Genomic DNA, 27349 nt, shown 5'->3' with positions numbered 1-27349 from the left:
ATTAAGTGTAACTATTTAATAATGCTATTCTAAGGAGAACAGGTCTGTCTGTGATTTTTATTTTTAATAGATAATGGTTTGTTATTACTCTAACCATTTTTATAAGTAATACTATATTTGATGGAACAGGTTGAACTATTCATTTTGAATATTTCTTACGAATTCAGCCCCTTTTTGTTTTGAAATATTTCAAAAATGATCCAGATTTCTTAATGTGCTCTTTATTAATAAATAGGTAATTATTAGACTACAGGTTACTTGTAGAGCTGGTTAACAAATGGGATAATTTTTTATTTTAAAAAAAGTGTCCCTTTTTCTTGTCAAAAGTTTTCAAATTCTGAAATCTGAAAAACAGAATGACTTTTTTCAAACACAAAAAAGAAAAGACAAAAAAAGTAACCTTTTACAGTTGTGAGACTCAACATTTTTTGACTGGCCCTAGTTGTTTATAAAAATGAAAGTTGTCATTCATTATTTTTGCAGAGTGGTTCTTATCAAAATCATGTGAGGTGGGGGGGTTTCTGCCACTTGATTGAATTTCAGAAACACTTTAATCAGGAGAATATTAAATAACAGGAAATTCTCTTGTCCTGTAAAAATTTTCACAACTGATCATTTGTTCTAAAGTTTGTGCAGCTTTTAGACTTCACAAAATTTTCAGGATATTCAAAAGTGCTATGATCATAGGAATATGCACAAATAATGTATGACCCCATACATCAAAGAAAACCAAACTCGGCCTTTTTATTCTTGAAAACATGAGATTAATTTTAAAAATACTGCATCATGGTAACATCTTCTGTTCAGTGCTTAGTAGGATTGCTGAGGGAATAGTAGGAGATTAACCAAGGATTTCTAGCTAGTCCAAGGGTTAGCTTCTCTTTCTAGGGGGCCTCGTTCAATTTTTCTTAAGTGAGCTTTATTGAGTGACTTAAGCAAAATCAAAACAATATACTTTTATTCTGAAGTAAGAGTGTCCACACACATTCATGCACTGAAATAACAAAAGATATGAGTTAAAAATCAATTTGCCTGTGAAAATTAAGCTCTCTTTTGAGGTATTCTGGGCAGAAACAAAAGGTGTGAACTTCAGTGTATGTAGATTAGGCCTACTCATGACTCCATGTGGACCCAAGCAAGGAGGTGACAGGAAGAGGAGTTGCATTCTCGTTGAGTTGTGAGTCTACACCAGGGCCCCCATATATGCAAAATTTAAAGATGTCCCACCGTGTCCTAGAAAGCAACTCTTTAAAGATTAGGGATTTTTCTTCATATTTTTCAGTCATCCTGTATCTCTGTGTTAGTGTGTACCATTTATCCTAGTGTTCTGAGGTGGCTGTAGAGAACTGCCTTTCCTTAGCTCATGTGCTGTAACAGGGTCAGACACCTTATGCCATGAAGGCTTTGTCTACACTCAGCCTTGACCTCAGTCTAAGCTTTCTTTAAACATGGCTGTAACTAAATTGGTTACTTGCATAGTTTTGTTGGCTATTGTTGTTAGAGCCAAACTGTTTTTAAAAACCATTTTTAAAAATCCAGAATGCCTTTTTAAACACGGTTTTGATATGATTTTTCCCCAGCCACACTGTTTGGGCAAACTGTGTTAGCAGAAGCCATGTCTTAATGAAAACCAAACATAGTTCCTTAACTCATTTCACAGCTTGTTATTGGTGGGATCTAAATTTACTGAGTTTTTTTTTTCTATGCTCAAATAGCAGAGTATTGGAGAGAGGTAGGAAATTATGCTAGTTTAGATGGACCCCAAAGACCTAACTGACTGTGCCTCCAAATGAGACATCACATTGAAAGAAAGTAATGTAAATATGTGATTTAAAATGTTGTGCCATGAATGGCAGAGTGATATTCCCATAATCAAGTATCTAGGAATTATCAGAAATCAGAGAAGCCCAAAATGATTTGTAGGAGGAAACTGGTTAGAATATCTCAAACATCTGTATTTATTTATCCAATATACCTGTTTGGTTTTGTAATACAATTAGGGCTATTTTCCTCCAAAGTGAGGAGGACCAAATCTTGGTCACTTTACTTATGTGATTTATTCTTTAACTCAATTAAATAAATATAGTGTTTACATATGTTACTGAGGCCTGCCTAATGGGTGAATTGCTCGTAAATGGGACAATTCCAAGCTCACACTGAAATATTAATCTTTGAATATTACCATGAAAATGGATGTACAAGATATATCCAGTCACACACATAGGGCTAGGCAGTGACAAGCCCTGACACAGGGGCTTGAGTGAGAGTACTCACGGAGCCTCACTGAGTGGAAGCACCATAAAAATTCCTGGATTTGTGGCAAAGGGAAGTAGTAGCAACACATTATGTTCCTCAATTACTCAGAAGCTTGTGGAATCCCCTGTAGACAGGGCTGGCTCCAGGCACCAGCTGAGCAAGCAGGTGCTTGGGGTGGCCAAGGGGAAGGGGCATCATGTCGGGCTCTTCGGCGGCAATTCAGCGGTGGGTCCCTCAGTCCCTGTCGGAGGGAAGGACCTGCCACCAAACTGCCGCCGAAGAATAAAGCCACGCGGTGAAGCTGCTGCCAATTGCAATGGCGGCTTTTTTTTTTTCCCGACGTTTGGGGCAGCAAAAACCCTGGAGCCGGCCCTGTCTGTAGATACTGCAGGCCAGAGGGATTTCCTAAGGTCTGGGAGGATGAAAAAAACACTGAGCTGGAGATTGCAAAACTATACTTATTTTGCTGATACTGAGACTCGCTTTAAATTATTTATACCAACTACATTTTCAAATATATTGATTTAAATTACAACACAGAATACAAAGTGTACAGTGCTCACATTATATTATTTTTATTACAAATATTTGCACTGTAAAAATGATAAATAAGAAATAGTATTTTTCAATTCATTTCATTCAAGTACTGTAAAATGCAATCTCTTTAACATGAAAGTGCAACTTATAAATGTAGATTTTTTTGTTACATAATTGCATTCAAAAACCAAACAATGCAAAACTTTAGAGCCTACAAGTCCACTCAGTCCTACTTCTTGTTCAGTCAATCGTTAAGACAAACAAGTTTGTTTACATTTAGGGGAGATAATGCTGCCCATGTCTTATTTACAGTGTCAGCAGAAAGTAAGAACAGGCATTTGCATGGCACTTTTGTAGCTGGCATTGCAGGGTATATACATGCCAGAGATGCTAAACATTCGAATGCCCCTTCATGCTTCGGCCATCGTTCCAGAGGACGTGCTTCCATGCTGATGATGCTCATTAAAAATAATGTGTTAATTAAATTTGTGACTCCTTGGGGGAGAATTATATGTCTCCGGCTCTGTTTTACCTGCATTCTGCCATATATTTCATGTTATAGCAGTCTCAGATGATGATCTGGCACATGTTGTTCATTTTAAGAACACATTCACTGCAGATTTGACAAAACGCAAAAAAGGAACCAATGTGAGATTTCTAAAGATAGTTACAGCACTCAACCCAAAGTTTAAGAATCTGAAGTGCCTTCCAAAATCTGAGAGGGACGGGGTGTCGCGGATGCTTTCACAAGTCTGAAAAGAGCAACACTCTCGATGCGAACCCAAACCACGAAAAATGAAAATCAACCTTCTGCTGGTGGCATCTGACTAAGATGATAAAAATGAATATGCATTGGGCTCTGCTGCTTTGGATTGTTATTGAGCACAACTTGTCATCAGCATGGACACATGTCCTCTGAATGAATGGTGGTTGAAGAATGAAGGGACATATGAATCTTTAGCACATCTGGAACATAAATATCTTGTGACACCAGCTACAACAGTGCCATGCAAATACCTGTCCTCACTTCCAGATGACATTGTACACAAGAAGCAGGCAGCATTATCTCCTGCTAAGGTAAACAAACTTGTTTGTCTTAGCGATTGGCTGAACAAGAAGTAGGACTGAGTGGACTTGTAGGCTCTAAAGTTTTACATTGTTTTGTTTTTTAATGTAGTTATTTTTGTACATAGTTCTATATTTGTAAGTTCAACTTTCATGATAAAGAGATTGCACTACAATATTTGTATTAGGTGAATTGAAAAATATGATTTCTTTTGTTTTTTACAATGCAAATATTTGTAATCAAAAATATAAACTGGGCACTGTACATTTTGTATTCTGTGTTGCAATGGAAATCAAAATATTTGAAAATGTAGAAAACATCCAAAAATATTTTAAATAAATGGTATTCTGTTATAGTTTAACAGCATGATTATTTTTTTTAAAATGCCTTACAGTCCTAGTTGTTACAGAGACATGATAGTGCTTACCTTATTGATAGTTTCATAGATTTCCTTCTTTTCTAAAAAACACTAGAAGGTATCATCTAAAGTGACGCAACCGCAGCTCAGAAGAGCTTGTTTCTTCTTCCAAAAACAGTAACTCCGTAGCTGCTAAAGAGACACGGTGTCAGGGTCCTATACAATTGTCATAACCTATTCCCAGATTTGGACCTTAGCGTCCAAAATATGGGGGTTAGCATGAAAACCTCCAAGCTTATTACCAGCTTGCACCTGGTAAAGCTGCCACCACCCAAAAAATTAGAGTGTTTTGGGGCACTCTGGTCCCCCCAAAAACCTTCCCTGGGGACCCCAAGACCCAAATTCCTTGAGTCTCACAACAAAGGGGAATAAACCATTTCCCTTCCCTTCTCCCTTCCAGGTGTTCCCTCCCTGAGTTCCTGGAGAGATACACAGAAGCAAGCTCCGTGAATCTAAACAGAGGGACTCCACCCTCTCTATTTCCAGTCCTGGAAACACAAGGAGAGAGAGCCAATCTCTCCCCCACCCCCCTCCTTCACCCAGAGGGAATGCAAAGTCAGGCTAGTAAATCTAACACACACAGATTTCCCCCTGACTTCTTCCTCCCACCAATTCCCTGGTGAGCACAGACTCAGTTCCCTGGAGTTCCCCCCTAAAGAAAAACTCCAACAGGTCTTAAAAAGAAAGCTTTATGTAAAAAGAAAGAAAAATACATAAAAATGGTCTCTCTGTATTAAGGTGACAAATACAGGGTCAATTGCTTAAAAGAATATTGAATAAACAGCCTTATTCAAAAAGAATACAATTCAAAGCACTCCAGCAACTACACACATGTAAATACAAAAAAAACAAACCTATCTTTGTACTCACAACTTGGAAACAGAAGATTAGAAAGCCAGGAGACAGAAAAAATCACTTCTCATAGCCGAGAGGGACAGACAGAACACTAGAACAAAGAACTCCGACACAAACTTCCCTCCACCCAGATTTGAAAAAGTCTTGTTTCCTGATTGGTCCTCTGGTCAGGTGTTTCAGGTTACTCCTTCCCAGGTAAAAGAACATTAACCCTTAGCTATCTGTTTATGACACGCCCCCCAAATTGCAGACAGTGGGGAATCTCACTTGCGGCGATTTCCTCCTAGAACTTTAAAATAAACAGATTAATACAACACATGAACCTTTACATATACCACTAAGTATATAACTAACAGACTTGTACATTTTAAGAACACTTTTTAACTACTGGATTCTGGGAAACTCTCGCGGGAGAGAGCATCAGCTACTTTATTAGAAGCTCCTGAAATGTGCTGAATTTCAAAATCAAAATCTTGGAGAGCTAAACTCCAACGAAGAAGTTTCTTGTTGTTCCCCTTGGCAGTATGAAGCCACTTTAGCGCAGCATGGTCAGTTTGTAGCTGGAACTGCCGTCCCCAAACATATGGGCGTAGCTTTTCCAGGGCGTACACAATGGCATAGCATTCCTTTTCACTGACTGACCAGTGACTTTCCCTCTCAGACAGTTTCTTGCTGAGAAACACCACAGGATGGAAGTTGTGATCCGTTGCTTTCTGCATGAGAACTGCTCCTATACCACGCTCAGATGCATCCGTGGTTACTAGGAATGGCTTGTCAATGTCCGGGGCCCTGAGCACAGGGTCAGATATGAGCGTTGCCTTAAGTTGGGTAAAGGTCTTTTGACACTCATCAGTCCACTTAACTGCATTTGGCTGGGTCTTTTTGGTCAGGTCGGTCAGTGGGGCAGCGATTTGGCTGTAGTGTGGTACAAATCGCCTGTAGTACCCGGCCAAGCCTAACAAGGATTGAACTTGTTTCTTTGACTTTGAGACAGGCCACTTTTGGATAGCATCCACCTTGGCCTGTAGGGGGTTTATGGTTCCTCGACCCACCTGGTGCCCCAGGTAAGTCATTCTGTTTTGGCCTATTTGACACTTTTTGGCCTCAACAGTTAGCCCGGCCTGCCTGATGTGCTCAAAGACCTTTTCCAGGTGTAGTAGGTGTTCGGGCCAGGAGTCTGAAAAAATGGCCACATCATCGAGGTAGGCAACTGCATATTCTCCCAGTCCTGCTAGTAGACCATCTACCAGCCTCTGGAAGGTGACGAGTGCATTTCGAAGGCCGAAAGGAAGGACATTAAATTCATACACCCCCGCATGGGTGACGAATGCTGACCTTTCCTTGGCAGGTTCATCTAGCGGTACTTGCCAGTACCCTTTGGTTAAGTCTATTGTAGAGATGAACTGGGCACGTCCCAGCTTCTCCAATAGCTCATCGGTACGTGGCATTGGATAGTTGTCCGGACGAGTTACCGCATTTAGCTTACGGTAGTCCACGCAAAAGCGTATTTCCCCATCTGGTTTGGGTACCAGAACCACTGGAGATGCCCATGCACTGGTAGATGAGCGGATTATACCCATCTGTAGCATGTTCTGGATCTCCCATTCTATAGCAGCTTGGGCATGAGGAGACACCCGGTAGGGTGGGGTTCTAATGGGATGAGCATTACCTGTGTCAATGGAGTGGTATGCCCGTTCAGTCTGTCCTGGGGTGGCTGAGAACAATGGGGCGAAGCTAGTGCACAGCTCCTTGATTTGTCGCCGCTGCAGACGTTCCAGGGTGGTTGAGAGGTTCACCTCTTCCACGCCACCGTCTTTTTTCCCTTCGTAGTAGACACCGTCAGGCCACTCAGCATCATCTCCCTGGACTGTAAACTGACAAACCTGTAAGTCTCTGGAATAGAAAGGCTTGAGAGAATTAACATGGTACACTCTAGGCTTTAGTGAGGAATTGGGAAATGCTATGAGGTAGTTCACAGTTCCCAGGCGCTCTTGGACGGTGAATGGCCCTTCCCATGATGCTTCCATCTTATGGGCCTGTTGCGCCTTCAAGACCATAACCTGGTATCCTACCTTGAAGGAACGTTCTCTGGTATGTTTGTCATACCAGGCCTTTTGCTCTTGCTGAGCATCCTTTAGGTTTTCTTTAGCAAGGGCTAAAGAGTGTCGGAGGGTGCTTTGTAGGTTGCTTACAAAGTCCAGAATGTTAGTTCCTGGAGAAGGCGTAAACCCCTCCCATTGCTGCTTCACCAACTGTAATGGCCCCTTAACCTCGTGACCATACACAAGTTCAAACGGTGAAAACCCTAAACTGGGATGTGGTACAGCCCTGTAGGCAAACAGCAACTGCTGCAACACTAGGTCCCAATTATTTGAGTGTTTGTTGACAAATTTACGTATCATGGCCCCCAAAGTTCCATTAAACCTTTCCACCAGGCCATTGGTTTGATGGTGGTACAGGGTGGCAACCAAGTGGTTCACCCCATGAGTTTCCCACAGTTTTTGCATGGTCCCTGCCAGGAAGTTAGATCCTGAATCTGTAAGGATGTCGGAGGGCCAACCTACCCTGGCAAAAATGCCTGTTAGGGCCAGGCACACAGTGTTAGCCCTGGTGTTGCCTAGAGCTACAGCTTCCGGCCATCGGGTAGCAAAGTCCACGAAAGTCAGTACGTACTGCTTTCCTCTGGGCGTCTTTTTTGGGAAAGGACCCAGAATATCTACAGCTACTCGCTGAAATGGGACCTCAATTATGGGGAGTGGCTGGAGAGGGGCCTTGACCTGGTCTTGGGGTTTTCCCACTCTTTGGCATACCTCACAAGACCGGACATACTTGGCAACATCCTTGCCCATCCCCTCCCAGTGGAAGGACTTCCCCAACCGGTCCTTGGTTCTGTTCACCCCAGCATGGCCACTGGGATGATCATGGGCTAAGCTTAAGGGCTTCCCCCGGTACTTAGTTGGAACCACCAACTGTTTTTGCAGATGCCAGTCTTCCCGGTGTCCACCAGAAAGAATCTCCTTGTATAAAAGTCCTTGGTCTATAACAAACCTGGATCGATTAGAAGAGCTGAGAGGCGGTGGGGGTGCTCCGTGCCGCCGCCCAAGCTTTCTGAAGGCTGTCATCTGCTTCCTGCTCAGTCTGGAACTGTTCCCTTGAGGCTGGGGTCACCAGTTCTTCCTCAGACTGTGGACTTGGGCTTGGTCCCTCTGGAAGCGATGTAGGTGATGGGGTTGTTTCCGCTGCTGGTGAACCGCTCTCCGCTGGTGCACCTGAGGGTATTTCAGGCTCTGGCTGAGCCTTTTGGGTATGGCTGTCTGTTGCTTCTGCCAGTTCTGGCTCGCTGGCGCCCACTGGCGTTGAGTTTGAAAATGTGGTTGCAATTGCTGGTTGCTGTTCCAGTTCCAGGCCTGGGACTGGAGGTGCTGTGGCTCTTTCAGTGGTTGGCATGGAATCCGGGTCCACTACCTCTGTCTGGGTCTCTGGTAACACAGACGGGGCACCTGTGGACGGCTCAGGAACAGGAATGGGTCTGGAAGCTTGCCTGGTTTGGCTATGTGTAACCATTCCCACTCGCTTGGCCCACTTCACCTGGTTGGCCAAGTCTTCCCCCAGTAGCATGGGGATGGAATAATTGTCATAGACTGCAAAAGTCCACATTCCTGACCAGCCTTTGTACTGGACAGGTAGTTCAGCTGTAGGCAAGTCTACAGCTTGTGACATGAAGGGGTAAATTGTCACTTGGGCCTTTGGGTTGATGAATTTGGGGTCTACGATGGATTGGTGGATAGCTGACACTTGTGCCCCCGTGTCTCTCCACGCAGTAACCTTCTTTCCGCCCACTCTCAAATTTTCCCTTCGCTCCAAGGGTATTTGAGAGGCATCTGGGCCTGGGGATCTTTGGTGTGATGGTGGTGTAATGAACTGCACTCGGTTGGCGGTCTTTGGGCAGTTGGCCTTGATATGTCCCAGTTGATTACACTTAAAGCATCTTCCATCCGACTGGTCACTGGGTCGAGGTGAGTTACTGGAGACTGGTGAGGTGGAAGAATAGGGCGTCTGTGGCTTTGCTTGGGTTGTATGTGGGGTCTTTGGCTGTCCTCGGTTGTAGGGTTTATGGTTGGTGTTCCCCCTGGGGTATTCGTTCCCCTTGACAGTAGCTTTCTTGCTTTCTGCCACTTCCATCCATCTGGCTCCAATCTCCCCCGCCTCGGTGAGATTTTTGGGTTTTCCATCTTGTATGTACCGTGTGATGTCCTCAGGAACACCATCCAAGAACTGCTCCATTTGTCTGAGGAGGTGCAGTTCTTCCAAGGATTTAACATTGTGTCCTGATATCCAGGCCTCATAATTTTTCCCAACGTAGTAGGCGTGTTTGGGAAATGACACATCTCGTTTCCACTTTTGGGTTCTGAAACGCCGACGGGCATGATCCAGGGTTATCCTCATTCTGTATCTGGCCTTGGTTTGAAAAAGTTTATAGTCGTTCATGTTCTCCTTAGGCATTTCAGCTGCCACCTCTGCTAAAGGTCCACTGAGCTGTGGCCTCAATTCTACCATGTACTGGTCTTCAGGGATGCTGTACCCAAGACAGGCTCTTTCAAAATTTTCCAAGAAGGCCTCAGTGTCATCACCTGCCTTGTAGGTGGGAAATTTCCTATGATGTGGAACCATAATTGGCGAAGAGTTGTTAGGATTGGCTGGGTTTTGTTGCTTAGCCTTTTCTAATTCCATGGCCTGTCGGTGGGCTTCCCTCTGGAGTTCCATCTCTTTTTGTTGTTTTTCCATGTCTCGGCGGTGGGCCGCCTCTTCTTCTTCTAGTTTTCTTTTGTGGGCTGCATCTTTGGCTGCTTGTTCTCTTTTGTAGGCTGCCAGTTTGATGCTTTCTTCCTTTTCTTTCAGCTCCACCTCTTTTTGTCTTTTTTCCAGTTGTCGCCTGTGATCAGCTTCTTTGATTTGTTCTTCGGCCTCCATTTTTGTATTGGAAGGCATGGTTCCTGTTTTCTTGTGTTGGGGTGCCCTCCGGTGTTTATCTTCTGAACTGCAGGTTCTCTGTTGTCTCCTGGGGTCTGCCTAGCAACAGTGTCTTTTCCCTTTCTTCCTCTAGCTAATCTTCTAAATGTAAAGTAAACCAGAAAAACCACTTTATTTGCATGTGTATTGTGCTGGTAATTGCCTCCTAATGGGAGTGCTATTGTCTGACAAAAGACCTGTTTGTCACAGCTTAATGGTTCCTTGCTTAATATGCAAGCCAAAAACTGCCAGAGAGAGCAGAAAAAAAAATTCTCTCTGGTTCCTTTTAAAACCAAACTCTCTCTGCTAAAAAGCCCCTAGCAGAGAAAAGAAAAATATAATATTCCTACTGGCTTTTGGATTCTATCTATCTCACCACTGCACACCATGTCATAACCTATTCCCAGATTTGGACCTTAGCGTCCAAAATATGGGGGTTAGCATGAAAACCTCCAAGCTTAGTTACCAGCTTGGACCTGGTAAAGCTGCCACCACCCAAAAAATTAAAGTGTTTTGGGGCACTCTGGTCCCCCCAAAAACCTTCCCTGGGGACCCCAAGACCCAAATTCCTTGAGTCTCACAACAAAGGGGAATAAACCATTTCCCTTCCCTTCTCCCTTCCAGGTGTTCCCTCCCTGGGTTCCTGGAGAGATACACAGAAGCAAGCTCCGTGAATCTAAACAGAGGGACTCCACCCTCTCTATTTCCAGTCCTGGAAACACAAGGAGAGAGAGCCAATCTCTCCCCCACCCCCCTCCTTCACCCAGAGGGAATGCAAAGTCAGGCTAGTAAATCTAACACACACAGATTTCCCCCTGACTTCTTCCTCCCACCAATTCCCTGGTGAGCACAGACTCAGTTCCCTGGAGTTCCCCCCTAAAGAAAAACTCCAACAGGTCTTAAAAAGAAAGCTTTATGTAAAAAGAAAGAAAAATACATAAAAATGGTCTCTCTGTATTAAGGTGACAAATACAGGGTCAATTGCTTAAAAGAATATTGAATAAACAGCCTTATTCAAAAAGAATACAATTCAAAGCACTCCAGCAACTACACACATGTAAATACAAAAAAACAAACCTATCTTTGTACTCACAATTTGGAAACAGAAGATTAGAAAGCCAGGAGACAGAAAAAATCACTTCTCATAGCCGAGAGGGACAGACAGAACACTAGAACAAAGAACTCCGACACAAACTTCCCTCCACCCAGATTTGAAAAAGTCTTGTTTCCTGATTGGTCCTCTGGTCAGGTGTTTCAGGTTACTCCTTTCCAGGTAAAAGAACATTAACCCTTAGCTATCTGTTTATGACAGCAATGGCAAAAATGCAGCCCTTGTTACCTTCACAGTCACTGCCAAGCCAGTGTATCTTTGACACGGAACTCCGAGGTCAGCAGAGCAGAATCCAGAATTAATATGACATTATGAAAAGTAGTTACTACAGATAGCTGATACCCAAGGGGCAATGAGTGGATAGTGGAATCCAGATTACATGGAGTTTTTAGATGTTAACATTTTGGCTATTGTAAAAACTCAAGTTTTAAATTTTGAAATGGCACCAGTCCACAATCAGCTGAACCTATTCTGCATATGTTGGGTTTTATTAAGGATCATTCTGTACTTCTTGGTAGAGAAGATTTTAAAAATGTCTCAAGCTACAAGAAATCTACTGTCTGCCTTCCCCAAGGAAACAAACAAAAACATGTGACATTTCATGTGACAAACAAAAACATGTGACATTTAGAGTCAAAATGAATCCTGGAGTGATTTTTTGAAGTATTATAAACCTGAAGTGCTGAAATAATAGCACAATAGTGTTGCAAAAGTGATCTTATAAAATTATTCTATTCTGATAACAGCTCTTTGTACAATGAGTAAACAAGTATTTTGAAGCTCTAAAACAAATTTAGGACATTAGTTAGAGAGAGATGAGTCTGGATGTTTCATAAGCTTCAGATGATATATTGCACTATTGTATTTTTGGTGTTAATATTATGTGAAACTTTTCTATAATTACTTTGTTTACCAGTATTTCTTTCTATACAATGATTTTTGTGACAACTTTCTCCCATTATGTTTTATTTATCTCTTTAATAATACAACTGCAGTAATTGTATTAAAAATAATTCTTAGTTAGCAATGAGAACTTCTAAAACATCCTACTACCTGTGTGCCAGTCATGGTTTATATAATAGAAATATTTACCCTTTTTTTGGAAATACTTCAGCCCACAAGTTGTGGAATCCTTCTAGAAATCATTCATGTTATATAGATCAATCCTAAGCATTTGTAATTCTTCCTTTACTTTGTTTACACAGTAGTTGGGATAAAAAATAATACTCTTTCCTTTCTGTTTCTATAGGTTCTGTACAGATTAAAAGAAAAAATTCAGTTCTCACTGCGACAAGATAAGGAGAAAAAACAGGAGATCCACCTTTCACCCATTCCCCTGCAGACAACTCGGTCTGAGTACAAGACAGCAAACAGAATGGTCCAACCTGAACAGGCTCCTAAAGTTGTTAATGTCATAGTGGATCCCCAAGGCCAATGTGTTCCTGAGATCAAACCTCCACTCTCTGCCAGTCCATCGCCTTTCAAAATGAAACCTGTGGGCCTTCAAGAAAGGTAGGATTATGCCCCAGCGCACTCAATATTTATTGTCTCATTTTAAGATCTTGTAGCATAGTTTGATGTGCACCTCCTCCTTCAGAGAAGCACTAAAAGATGCCCATCGAACACACTGAGTGCCTTTGACATACATTTTAAAACACAGGAACATTGGAGAATACGAAGTAATAATCAACCAAAGCAGCAACACTTCTTTTCCCTCGCACCCTGTCACACATTTGATCATCAGTCACATGAACTGTTTAATCCCTCCCCATCATACTTCCCACCAGACAGAAATCCCACCCTGAGTTGCCTCAGGATATGTCTACATGGCAATCAAATACCTGCAGCTGGCCTGTATCAGCTGACTCAGGCTTGGGCTAGCGGGCTGTTTAATTACGATGTTCAGGATTGGGATGGAGCTTGGGCTCTAGGACCCTCCTCCATCACAAGGTTCCAGAGCCTGAGTCCAGCCCGAGCCCAAATCATTTACATCCCAATTAAACAGCCTTGTAGCTAGGTTTGACAACTTTCTGATTGCAGAAAACCAAACACCCTCGCTCCTTCAGTCATTTTCACCAGGCTGGGTAAGGGATTGGGGTCCGGGAGGGAGTGAGGGCTCTGGGCTGGGGATGCAGGCTCTGGGGTGAGGCCAGAAATGAGAGGTTCAGGGTGATGGTGGCTCCGGGCTGGGGGGTTCAGAGTTCGAGAGGGAATGTGGGCTCAGGGAGGGAGTTTGGGTGTGGGAAGGAGCTCAGGGCTGTGGCAGGAGGTTGGAGTGCGGGGAGGAGGAGAGAGGGCTCCAGCTGGGGATGCAGGCTCTAGTGTGGGGCCAAGAGTGAGGGGTTTGGGGTCTAGGAGGGAACTCTAGGCTGGGGGGTTCACAATGAGGCAGAGGATGCAGGCTCTGGGTGGGAGTTTGGGTGCAGAGGGGGACTCAGGGATGGGGCAGGGGGGTTGGGGTATTGGAGGGGTTTCAAGGTGCAAACGCCAGGCAGCACTTACCTTAAGTGGCTCCCAGAAGCAGCTGGCATTTCTGTCCAGCTCCTAGGCTGAGGCTCAGCCAGGCGGCTCTGTGCACCACCCCCACCACAGGCACCATCCCGTAGCTCCCATTGGCTGCGGTTCCTGCCCAATGGGAGCTGCAGAGTCGGCGCTCAAGACAGGGGCAGCACATGGAGCATCCATAGCCACGCCTCTCCTAGGAGCCAGAGGGAAATGCCGGCCACTTCTGGGAGCTGCACAGAGCCAAGGCAGGCAGAGAGCCTGCCTTAGCCTTGCTGCACCACCAACTAGAGTTTTAACGGCCGGTTGGCGGTGCAGCACCAGTGCTCCAGTCGTAAACTGTACACCTGGCAACCCTATCCTTAGCTCGAGTCAGCTGACACAGGCCAGCTAAGTGTGTTTGATTGCAGTGTAGACGTAGTCTCAGGTCACAATTCCAACGTTTCCTTTGCATCCTGCAAAGCCTTAATGGGCATTGGCCTCTGAAGGCAACTAAACCTTTGGGTCTGCAAACAGGCTAAATCAAAAGCTCAGAGAACTGCCCCATCGAGTCTGAAACCTCTCTACCCCAAATAGACCGTAACATAGGGGCAGTGCCATGGCATTGGGGTTACAACATGGAGGCACCATGTAGGGTGTGCCTAATGCCTTGGCTTTCTTTAGTTTGGCGTTGCACTGCTCTCTGCCATTAACTTGTTCTCCCTCTTTTGGTCTGTTGATTTACTGGCTGTGTATTATTCAAATCCCAGTTTGTTAACTCTCTAGGGTGGGGACTGTCTTCATGGTGTATGAGGGCACCCTAATCCTTGTCTGGGTTCCTTAGGCATCACTGCAGTATAACTAATCAACATCATCCAGTCAGGAAGGCTTGATCTGCCTCCATAAGCAAGAATGTCAGGGGTACAATTCCCTCTCTCTTGATGTCACTCATCAAATGGGTGACCCCACTGCCATATTTGACAGCAAGGGGGGAATCTGTGACTCCACCTCTTGAGGAGAGGATAGAGGTTGGGCAATAGCAGAGAAGCACTATGACTTCTGCCTGCAGGGCTCCCCACTCACACGGATGTACCACTCTACGTAAAGCTGCTGGGGAATTTTTTGATAAATTGTTTTTGTCCCAAAAATGCCAATTCATCAAAACTAAAACGCCTCATGAAACAGGATTGGTTTTGGCAGATCTCCCAATTCAGAAGGAGGGAGAGGGAGCTTTGAAATTGGTAACATGGGACATTGTGACATTTTCAAACTAGAAATATGCAGTTTTTTGAGTCAAAGTGACTTTTCGTTTCAAACTTTTAGTAAATTTAGACCAAAAAGGTGAAGAAAAAAAACCCACTGAAATCAAATGAAACATTTTTGAAATTGAAAAGTTTCCATTGATTGGAACCTTTTATTTATTTACTTGGTCGGTTGATTGGATTTTTGATTTATGAAAATTTTCAAGATTTTGACTTTTTGTCAAGATCTGAGACAGGCAAAATTTTAGAAATCTCAAAAATTCTCACTGAATGGGAAAACCTTTTCCTACCCAGTCTTGACTGGGTGTTCCAGCTGGACTGCAGAGCTGTGCTAGGTCAGGGTTTGGCTCTCTAAATCTCTCCTTTTTTAACAAGAATAGAGACGTTTGGTACAGAAGTAAACACTGTTCATAGTTACCGCTATTGATATATCGCTGAAACAATTCTGTGGTTTGTCCAGCTTCTTAAAATATATTTTGTTTATGAATGATTCAGTAGATTCTTTGCACATCTTTTTCTGCCTCTTTCTCTAGCAAGAATCTTGCTTATCATTTTATATAATAAAGGTTTTCTCAATAGGCTATGCAGCTAACATTTGCATTTATCAGATGTATTTAATGTCTCTAATAAAATATATGCAACACATACTCTGGGACTGTAATACCATGATTAAGGCAGTTGAGAAAAAGACTGATTGCCTTCCTGGTACCATTATGATCCCAAATTATTGGTCCATCTGTAGCAGTACTCGTAAAATAGGAAAGAGAGATGAAATACTTGCATGACTTTAATTTTTGGGGGGGGAGAATAAGGCTTTATTTCCTGCTAATGGAATTTATCAAAATCACACCAAACCTCAGCCTTCATTAACAACTATATATTCTGAAACTACCATTGTTTATTAGGAATCCTTTGTAATAAAGTGTTGTATCAACCAAGCAAGGTACTAACAACTTCAACAGGACTTTATTTTTACAGTGGAAGCCTCTGGACCAAGCTGCTGTTGCACCGTCTGTAACTCTTACTCAGCGTCCTCAACTCCTCGCCATTCCTTCCTGTTTCCTGTCCTTTCAGACTCCCAATTCTAATAATTACAAGCACATCTAAACACCACATTCCCTCCTCTCTTAGGAAACTCTCCCAATTAAAATAAACATTGTTGTTCTAACCACAAGAACAAATAGGAAACAAGACACTATACTATTGGCAGAAATATTACACTGGAAAAACTGTAGATACTACATAACATAGTCTCTAGTCCAGACAAGTGGTCATCTGGGTCTGACAGGCCATCTCTCAAGCCCTGGTTTCAATGCAATGTCTTGTCGTGTTGGTTCTATGGTGAAGTCATCCAATGCAGACTGGGTGTTGGCATAATCTCCTCTTGGTGCATAGGCAGGTGCAAGATAAGAAGAATTCCATACCTGCCCATCAGAAAGTAGATAGGTGTAAGGTCCCTTCTTCTCAATGATTTTAAGAGGAGCTGTGAATTTATGGTCCCCTTTGCATAAAATTCCAGGTTTTTGTATTCTAACGAAGGAACCACACTCAAACTTTAGTTCCTTAGCACCCCGCCACTTGTCTGTGAAAGCCTTATACTTTGCTTGGTTCTCTTCAACTGTTTTTCTCACCTCATCCTCGTTTGGGGCATCAGGTTGTGCCTTTAACAATCCAGGAATGTTCAGTTTAGTATTCATCTGTTTCCCATGCAGTAACTCTGCGGTTGATCTTTGCATTGTGGCATGTCGTGTAGCCCGGTATGCTTGCAAGAAATCAGTAGTGAAGGGTATCCACAATCGCCCTTCCAGTTTAGCTGTTTGCAAACTCTTCCAGACTTCTGTTAAACCGTTCAATTTCCCTGTTGGCTTGAGGGTAATATAGGGATGACGTTCTGTGTAAAATGTTCCTCTCTGCTAGAAAGGTTTCAAACTCCAAAGAAGTAAATTGACTACCATTATCTGAAACCAGTTCTTTGGGGTTACCTTCCCTGCTAAAAACTGAAGAAAGGAACTTAATTACTGTAACAAAAGAGATTTGCGATGTAAACGCTGCCTCAGGCCATTTACTGAAATAGTCTATTAAAGAGATGGCATAATGACAGTGAATTGGAGCAGTACTACAGTGTCAATCACCACTTTTTCCCATGCAGATTCAGGAAGAGGAACAGGCTGTAATGGAAGGGTACATGTCACTGCTGTCTTATCATGCATTTGGCAAGTGACACAGGATTTTATGAGAGCTTCAGTTTGAGAGTCTATTCCTGGCCACCAATACAGATCTCGTAGTCATTGTTTGGTTCTGACAATTCCTTTAGTATCGTGTGCCACAGGTATGAGTTTTGACTATAATTCTTCTGGAACAAGTAGCCAATGTGTTCCTCGTAGCACACAGCCATCGAGCAAAGAAAGTTCATCCCGAACTCTAAAATAAGGCAGCAAAACTGGGTCAAGGTTTTTAGGGTTACTAGGCCATCTCTTTGTCAGAAATTCCCGTAGTTTTTGTTGAATTGGACATGCTGAACAAGAAGCTTGAAATTGTTCTCTTGTAACTGAAGTAAGAGTGCTTGTAATAAGCACAACTTCTATATCCTCATCCTCCTGTGGACCATCTGGTGAAGGCAAAGGCAGGCGAGAAAGACAATCAGCTACCACATTTTTGTTTCCAGGTTTGTATTCCAGGTCATAATTCAAAGAGAGTAGTCTTGCAGACCATCTAGCAATACGATATCCTGCTCTTCCCAGTCCTTTCATGGTGAGCAACGTCGTCAAAGGGCTGTGGTCTGTGCACAACTTGAACGTGTGGCCCACAGGTAAGTTCTCCATTTTTCAGTAGCCCAGAAACAAGCAAGTGCTTCTTTTTCGACTATAGAATATTTTCTGTCAGCATTACTCAGTGTCCTTGAAGCAAATGCAACAGTCCTCTCTGTGTTGTCCTCATGAAGTTGTGTGAGGATGGCCCCAAGTCCATAATCAGAAGCATCAGTAGTTACAATTGTGTACAATGCGGGACTGAATAGTGCAAGTACTGACTATGTACAAACAAGTCTTTCACCGTTTCGAAACTAGCTTGTGCATCTGTTGTCCACACTAAGGTTGAACTTCTCTGTAGTAATTCTCATAATGGTTCAATGACAGAAGCATAATTGGCAATGAATTTTGCATACCAGGAGGTAAGACACAAGAAGGAATGTAAGGTTTGCAAATCTGTTGGAGGAGGAGCATTTGAAATTGCCAGGATATGATCTGGATCAGGTTTTAGTCCAGCCTGTGAAATTGTATGCCCCAGAAAGGAGAGTTCAGTTTGTCTAAATTTACATTTGTACCTATTGAGCTTGAGGCCTGCTTTGCTGGTGCAGTTTAGTACGGAGTGCAGGTTATTGTCATGCTCCTCAGTGGTATTTCAAACATGATAATATCATCCAAATAGCACTGAACTCCATGTTGATTCTTCAGAATCAATGACATCATTTTTTGGAAAGCAGTTGGGGCTGATGCGAGACCGTGTGGAACATGTTTAAAACGAAATAGTCCCTTATGCGTAATAAATGCTGTGAGGTCTCTGCTGTCTTCGTGCAACATAACCTGGTGGTATGCGCTCTGCAAATCAAGAGTAGAAAACATCTTTACTCCACGGAGTTCTGCAAATACTTCTTCTATGTGAGGAAGAGGATGGCTGTCAATCACAATAGCTTTATTTGGCTCCCTTAAATCCACACAAAGGCGAATGCCTCCACCGTTCTTCTATCAGAGGGTAGCCGTGTTAGTCTGGATCTGTAAAAGCAGCAAAGAATCCTGTGGCACCTTATAGACTAACAGACGTTTTGGAGCATGAGCTTTCGTGGGTGAATACCCACTTCCTCAGATGCATGTCCACCGTTCTTCTGCGTCACCAATATAGGTGAAACCCATTCCGAGGAGTTAATTTCTTCAATAATGTCATTTTGAACAAATTTTCTAAGTTCCTCTGAAAGAGCTTCCCTGACTGAAAATGGTAAGCACCGTAATTTCTGTCATACAGGCATCACATTATTCCGCATTTTAACTTTATTTAGAAACCCATAAGCACAGCCGAGTTTCTCCTCAACCTGGTGTTGGGTCCCAGTTGAAACTAGTGTGTATACCGCAAGAGCGCTTTGCTAAGGAAGATCAATTCGTCCATTAACTACCCTGAGATTTAAAGCAGCCGATAAATCTCTGCCAAGGATAGGAGTGCCTTTGTGGACAATGTAGAACTCTGCAATTACACAGCAATCACCAAAAGTAACTATTGCTGGCAGGCAGCCATGTACTGGAATATGTTTTTTCAAATAGCACACCAAGTGAAGTTTGGGTTCAGTAAGAGACACATCTTTAAAGTAATGCAAATAAATGAAATCAGGTAGTATAGATACTGCTGAGCCAGTGTCCAACATTAGCTGAATAGAGTGTGATTTGCCTGAGAGTGTGGCAGAAACATTTACAGTGCACTTTATCTGTTCTGAAATATGTGCAATAGTGATTTTGTCCACACTCAGCACAGTAACATCTGGTATTGTAATTGCATGCACTTGTTGATTGAACTGGCTACTGTGACATACTTTAGCAAAATGCCCAATCTTTTTGCAATGATTACACTGAGCTACTTTAGCTGGATATCCTGAGTCGCTTGCAAGATGTTGTGGGGATCCACAGCAAAAGCATGCTTTTACTGTGTTTTGCATTTGCTGGTTCAGTGGCTTTTTATTAGTTTTCCTCTTGCAATTGTTTGTCTGCAGCGATAGTGAACTTTTCTGCAAAGGAGTCACAGCCTGGACTGTGCTTTCTGTATCTCTGCTCATTATTTTGGTTTCAGCTGTAGCTGACTCAATCTGAGTAGTAATGGTTTTGCTTTTTCTAGTGTAAGTTGTGCTTCTAGAAGTAAGCGTTCTCTTACACGAAGCCTGGTTGTTTTCTCAATGAGCTGGTCTCTGATCTTCTCATCTGCCATATTCCCAAAGTCACAAGTTACAATCAGACTCCTCAGGGAAGCAATATACTGCATTATAGTCTCCCCTGGTTTCTGCTCACGCTGGTGAAATCTGTAGCAATTAGCTACTACATTCATTTTGGCAGCAAAAAAATCTTTAACGCAGTGAGTGCAGTCTCATATTTATCATCTGCAAGGGGAAAAGTGTAAAATATATGCTGCCCTTCTGCTCCAAGGCAGTGGATGAGCAGAGCACGCTTTCTTACATCAGAAATCTCTGTAGCACTGATTGCAAGCAGATAAGTCTCAAACATATGGATCCAGACGGTAAAAGCAATTGGAGGCTCACCTGCGCTTTGCAGAAAGGGTGCAGGTGGGTTCAGAGGCAGAAGATCCATCCTCATCGCCAAAATGTTGTATTAACCAAGCAAGGTACTAACAACTTCAACAGGACTTTATTTTTACAGTGGAAACCTCTGGACCAAGCTGCTGCTGCACCCTCTGTAACTCTCACTCAGCCTCCTCAACTCCTCCCCCTCCTTCCTGTTTCCTATCCTTTCAGACTCCCAACAGCCAGTGCTCCCAGTTCTAATAATTACAAGCACATCTAAACACCACACAGAGCTTACTTTTAAGAAAGATCAAAACTTGTGTGATATGAGTCTATAAGGTGCCACAGGACTCGTTGCTGCTTTTACAGATCCAGACTAACACGGCTTCCCCTCTGATACTTGTGATATGAGAGTTACTTACATCTGAACTACGGGCTTTGTTGCAGTCAAATTGTTGGACGATGAGTGAATGACATCTAGAGGAGGAAGAAAAGATTGCAATGTACCTTGGGTTTCATTCCTGAATAGGAAAAAGAAAAGATTGGGCACATTTCTTTCTGCAGCCCTTTCAGTTGCCCGGCTTTGGATTCCTGTCCTGGATCACTTTTAGCTGAAGGTTTTCAAGTGTCCCTTTAAGTAGCTCCCTATTTCACTAAAGTGGATCTTGAAGTACTCATTCAGCAGAATGTTAGCTAAAGTGTTCCATTTCAACGTTTGTTCTGGTTATGAGGAAAGGCAGCATGGCAAGGCTATCATGACCAAAACAGGCACTATAACTCAATAGGTGAATTCTTTTCTCTAGTATTAATAAAAAGATGTCTTTCCATATTTGGCATATAGTAAATGTTTGCGCCATGGAAGAGATGGTGATTAAAGATATACGTGAATGGCATAGAGATGATAGATGGGCTCCATCTAAGCTATGTTTCTTGATCCTTTTTTTCATTCTGGTTATTTAGTGATTCTTGGCTAGGAAAGGTGAAGGCTCTTCTTTAAAGCCTTTTAGAATCTTGTAAATTATTCAGTAGAGGATGCTTGAAAATTGCTGTTTGCTGGCATTCCCCTGTTTCCCTAAGTGACAAAGACCTATTATACTGGCAGAATGCCTGGTCCCATTACTGACCCAACAAGCAGGAGAACTAATATTCTCCAATATCTGTCTCCTGTGAGACACTGCAATAGTTCCTTGAGGCTTACACGTTCTCTTCTGTCATATTGCATGCTGCATGGTCATTTATTTTTCTATTTAAACTCTTATGAATTGGCCTGCAAACCAATATTTTTCCAACAAAAGGGTCAAGCCTAATTTTTATCTCAGCTAGTTAATCTGATTTACACATTGTAACCAAAATCAGAATCTGATGGATAGTGATTTGGTATTTTAAATTGTAGTCCGACTACTAAAGTATTTCTTCTTTTCATGTCCCAGTCATAAATTAGATGTTTTTCCAGAACTGTGCACAAGTGATGGCTCATTCCATTGGTGCAGCAAGATCCTCCTTTGTACAGATTTCCCCAGGAGTTGGCAAACGAGCAGGTGCTTCACTGTGTACACTTCACCACACTCGCATACATTTACTTTGCATTTATCAACATTGAATTTCATCTGCCATTTTCTGGTCCAGTGACCCAAGTTTTGTGAGATCTCTTTGTAACTCTCCACAGTCTTCTTTGGACTTAATTATCTTGAGTAATTTTGTATTATCTTTTTTTGCCACATCGCTGTTTACTCCTTTTTTGAGATAATTTATGAATATGTTGAACAGCACTGGTCTCAGTACAGATCCCTGGGGAACACCACTATTTACCTCTCTCCATTGTGGAAACTGACAGTTTATTCCTACCCTCTTTTCCCTGTCTTTTAACCAGTTACTGATCCATGAGCAGACCTTCCCTATTATCCCATGACTGCTTACTTTGCTTAAGAGCCTTTGGTGAGGAACCTTTTCAAGGGCTTTCTGAAAGTCCACGTACACTATATCCTCTAGATCACCTTTGCCCACAAGTTTGTGGACCCCCTCAAAGAATTCTAGTGGATTGGTGAGGCATGATTTCCCTTTACAAAAGCTGTGTTGATGTTTTCCCAACAAATAATCTATGTGTCTGATAATTCTGTTTTTACTGTAGTTCCAATCAGTTGCCGGTACTGAAGTTGTAAATGCCAGGATCACCTCTTGACCCTTTTTAAAAAAATTGACATCACATTAGCTATCCCCCAGTCATCTGATAAAGAAGTTGATTTAGTGATATGTTACATACCACAGTTAGTAGTTCTGCAATTTCATATTAAAGTTCCTTCAGAACTCTTGGGTGAATACCGTCTGGTCCTACTGACTTATTACTGTTTTTTTTATGGTACCAATTTGTTCCAAAACCTCATGTATTAACACCTCAATCTGGGACCATTCCTCAGATATTTCACTTAAAAAGAATGGTTCAGGTGTGGGAAACTCCAATTATTATTACAATTATCATTCCAAGTTTTTGTAATGTGGCATCTAAGCTAAATAATACAGGGGTATTATAGGTATAACCTGGATTTGTTCAAACAAATTCAATTAAATATTTCACACACCCAAAGATGGGAAAGATAAAAATAATGGTCCTGATTTATTGTAAGAAGTGACAACTAAGAAGTGTTGTAGAATCTGCAAATTATTATTTCTAAAGTCTCTTCATGCACTTACATTCCAGCACCAAAATAGCTATAAAGATTTTCCACCTACTAATGCTGTGACCATTCTAAACAATGACATCCACATGCAATCTCCATTGTGATTATTGCTTTGGAAACAATACAGGCTAGATCCTCCACTGCTCTGCAGTTTGTGCAGTCATTTTCTCATGTGCAAAGCGGTTGTAAAGTACCATCATTCTGAGCTGGTGGTATTTTAGACCCACTTTGCTCTTACTTTTCTCAAGTGAAAATGAATACAACAAGATGTAGTGCAAGGGAGAATACAGCCCAGTGAATTGAGGGGACATATGACAGGTATGTGAAATGAAGACTAAAAATGAGAATTTAGAATTTGTTAGGGGGTGGGGTAGAGGCTCCCTTGATCCCCAACCCCACAGCCCCACTGTTGTTCATTTATACTCTTTCCCCTTAGTTCGCAACACATGAGGGAGTTCTCTGAATCAAACAGGCAAAAGAAAGTTCCTCTCCCCCCTTTTTTCCCATGTGAGAGAGGAGAATCTGGCTGAAAAGAAATAAAGGCAAAGGTGACCTGTCTCTCAGGCAGTCTTTTAGGATTGAGCTCTATGAGCTTGGTCTATCAGAGTCTATTACTCCTTAGTGAGGCCTACCTTCTGTCCCTCCTTTTGGGGCGTGCTGCTTTGCAACCAGTCAGCACAGCTTTGTCAGCAGTGTGGCATGTGACTGTCTCCTTCTGCCTGCCCTGTCTTTGTTGCCTCAGCAGCCTCTGAAGTGGAGTATTCCTGTGTACCACTCCTTCCTGTGGCAGGTTTCCCATTTTATGCTCATCCCCTCCAGGCAAAACAAGCCATGCTGGTGTGCCTTGTTATTGCTGAATAGGCCCAGAAGAGCTCATTAGTCTCCTCCGCACCAGAGTAAGGGCGTGTCCCTTCACATGCTGTAACTAGAGGTAGGCAAAAAAAAATTGGACGAAGAGTTTATTTGCTGAAAAATGCAGTTTTGGTCGACCTAAATAGTTTCCACCAGAAAATAAATTTTGTGCTAGATTCACAAAATGGCTATACAGGAACTCTTCACTTAACGTTGTAGTTATGTTCCTGAAAAATGTGACTTTAAGCAAAACAATGTTAAGCAAATCCAATTTCCCCATAAGAATTAATGTAAATGGGGGGGCTTAGGTTCCAGAAACATTTTCTTCACCAGACAAAAAACTATATATTATATAGATATACATACAATATACATTTTAAACAAACAATTTAATACTGTACACAGCAATGATGATTGTGAAGCTTGATTGAGGTGGTGAAGTTAGAGGGTGGAAGAGGGTAGGATATTTCCCAGGGAATGCCTTGCTGCTAAATGATGAACTAGCACGCGGCTGAGCCCTCAAGGGTTAACACGTTGTTAATGTAGCCTCTCACACAAGGCAGCACAAACACGAGGGAGGGGAGACAGCATTGCAGACAGAGACAGACACACACCTTGTGTGTGGAAGAGAGAGAGAGATGCACACTGCCCCTTTTAAGTAAGTTGACCCACTCTTAAGTGCATTGTCTTTTTAAGTGGATCAGGAAGTTGAGAAGCAGCTGCTGCCCCATGCTCTCTATGTCTCTCTCCATCCATGTCCTCTCCCTGCTCTATATGGAGAAGGGGTAAGCGGGGTGCAGGAGCAAGGGGGAGAGGGACACCTTGACATTAGGCCCCCCGTTCCTCTGCACAGCAAGCAGGAGTCTCTGAGAGCAGCTCCAAGGCAGAGGGCAGGAGCAGCACATGGCAGTGGAGGGAGGGACAGCTGAACTGCCAGCAGTCAACAGCCTGCAACTGATAGCCTGCTGGGCGGCTGCACCCCAGGGAACTTAGGGGAGTGGGGAGCTGATAGGGGGTGTGCCGGTCCACCCTGGTTACAAGCCCCCACCGGTTGGCTGCAACAGGCTGCTCTTCTTGCAAGCACTGGACAAAGCAGGCAGTTGCCAAACAATGTTAGAAGGGAGCATTGATCAACTTTAAATGAGCATGTTCCCTAATTGATCAGCAACATAACAATGAAACAACATTAACCAGGATGACTTTAAGTGAGGGTTACTGTATAAGGAGAAGGATCTGACTTGTAACTTTTAGCCTAGCAGTTAGGGCACTCACCTGGGATGTGGGAGACCCTGGTTTGAATCCCAGCTCTGGTGCAGAGATATAAACCCAGGTCTCCTCCTTCCCAGGAGAGCTCCCCAAACACTGTGTTATAGGGTATACTGAGTAGGTCTCACTCCATCTTTCCAAATTAAGCTGTTCAACTTTTGTATAAAATACTTGAATAGCCATTGGACCAGAGAGTGTGAGAATGACTCTATGGCCTGGTAATAGGACATTCACCTGGGAGGGGGAGACCCAAATTCAAGTCCCTGCTTCAATGAATATTTAATTATTTATATAAAGTGGAACAGCTCCAACAGGAGAGATTGCGAGAGACCCACCCCAGAATAGCCTAACGCTTGGGACGGGGGACACCTGGGTTCAGGTGCCTGCAGGGCTGGCACTTCCATTTACGCAACCTAGGCAGTCGCCTAGGGCGCTAGAATTTGGGAGGGCGGCATTTTGCCACCCTCGGTGGCAATTCGGCGGCGGGAGGTCCTTCCGTGCTCTAGGTCATCAGCAGCAATTCTGCGGCGGGTCCTTCACTCGCTCCGGGACCCGCCGCCGATGTGTCCCGAAGACCGGGAGCGCGGAAGGACCCCCACCTAGGGCGCCAAAAACCCTGGCACCGCTCCTGGGTGCCTGCATCAGAGTGCGGATTCAAACCTGGATACCCTCCATCCCAATTAAGTGTCCTAGCCACTAGGCTAAAAGTTATGAGGTGGGTGGCACTGCCATTTCCTTCCTCTGGCCATTTTGTGAATCTAGTCCTTTGAAAGTTCCCGGAAACAAAATGTTTCAGGTCAAAGTACATGTTTTGTTCAACCTGGCATGCCCTTTTTTGTTTTGCTGAAATGGGGGTGGGGAGGGAGGAATTTTTGGGTTCAGTTCAACACAAACCAGTTTTTCTTTCCAATTTTTTGAAACTGCCAGTGAATCGAAACATCAATAATTACCTCTAGCTGTAACTGTGAGGAATCATTGCTAGGGTTCAAATGTATGCTAAATTAAGACAAGCCAGTTAGAATCCACTGCAAAGGAGGGAGCACTTCCAGTGGACTTTATATGCTGAACCCTGCACTGTGAAAACCTCTGTTAAAATAGCCACTAGGCACTACTAAGAAGGCCATGTGACATCTCAGTCTGTCATCTCCAGTGAAAATCACAGCAAGCACCAAAATGTTGAGTATTATAAGAAAATGTAAACTGCATGATCTAAGAGGAGGAAAGATGATATCTAAAACTGCATCATATAGAACCCCACATAACATAATGTGTGGGTATGGTGAATTTGAGCAGAATGCTGGACCGAACTCTGATTGTGGAGGAAGAACCTTGTGTGATGTTAAGCTTGTGCCAAGAATCAGAGCAATAAGATAAAACATCATGTCAGGAGTGACAGGCATTGAACCATTAAGAAATTCTCATGGCTGTCATTATCACGACAGTCCCTGTAACTTAATAGGTGTACTCTCTTCTCCAGTTTGAACAAATACATATATTTCTATATTTGGCATATGGTCAGTGGAGGAGATCGTGGTTACCTATTTAAATGGTGATTAAAATAATGACTTGGATGAAGAACAGGGTGGGCACTTCTGTTCACCTTTTCTCATAATACAAAAATAAGGGGATATTGTGATGGAATTGAAAGGCAGCATATTTTAAAGGAAACTGCTTTTTCATACAATTTATAATTAACCTGTGTTAGAACTTAGAGCCACAAAATAAAATTGGGGGCAAGGGAACAGGAAGCTACAAAAGAGGACTTGACATATGTGGGTAATGAGAACAACCACACTTATATTAGAAAGGATTATATTGTTGGGGATTAATATATAGTATGAAGGATACACACCCTTGTGATGATTTGGGGAGTCTATGTACAACTTATGAATTCTGATTGATCTTAGGAAATGTCTCTATCATTCACCGTCTCAGTGTATGTGGAGTGAGCCATGTGCTGTCAGGGCTGTGTTACATATCCCCCACAACAGGGACAATGCGGGTCATATAACCTTGATGGCTCCCATTCAAGTGGGAACACCTTGGTACAGTGGAATGGCTGAAGCATGGGGAAGCCAGTCCAAGTTCCTCTGCAGGGTTTGGAGAGTGGAAAATCCCCAAATGAGAGAACAAAGAAATCAGCTGTTAATTCTGGGCCTTAAAGGCCACGGCGCCTGAGACTATGTCTGCACTACAGAGTTAACCCAGATAATTGGCCCAGGTTAGCCTTACTCAGGTGTGAGGATCCCCATAGCAAAATCTCACCCACATTACTGTGTCCTCAC

General features: G+C 43.0%; 1 protein-coding gene across 2 annotated transcripts in view; it reads left to right on the top strand.

Annotated features, from left to right (window-relative positions):
• Positions 1 to 27349, top strand: part of PTPRR (protein tyrosine phosphatase receptor type R) — a 238935-nt gene that overhangs the window by 134144 nt on the left and 77442 nt on the right. For both annotated transcript variants that reach the window (XM_050935224.1, XM_050935215.1), the window contains one exon: positions 12503 to 12765. In XM_050935224.1, coding sequence (XP_050791181.1) covers positions 12503 to 12765 — 263 coding nt within the window. The remainder of the gene's footprint in view (positions 1 to 12502; positions 12766 to 27349) is intronic.

This window comes from Gopherus flavomarginatus, chromosome 1 (genome assembly GCF_025201925.1).
Source record: "Gopherus flavomarginatus isolate rGopFla2 chromosome 1, rGopFla2.mat.asm, whole genome shotgun sequence".
NCBI lineage: Eukaryota > Metazoa > Chordata > Testudines > Testudinidae > Gopherus > Gopherus flavomarginatus.
This window is presented reverse-complemented; position numbering and strand designations above follow the sequence as displayed.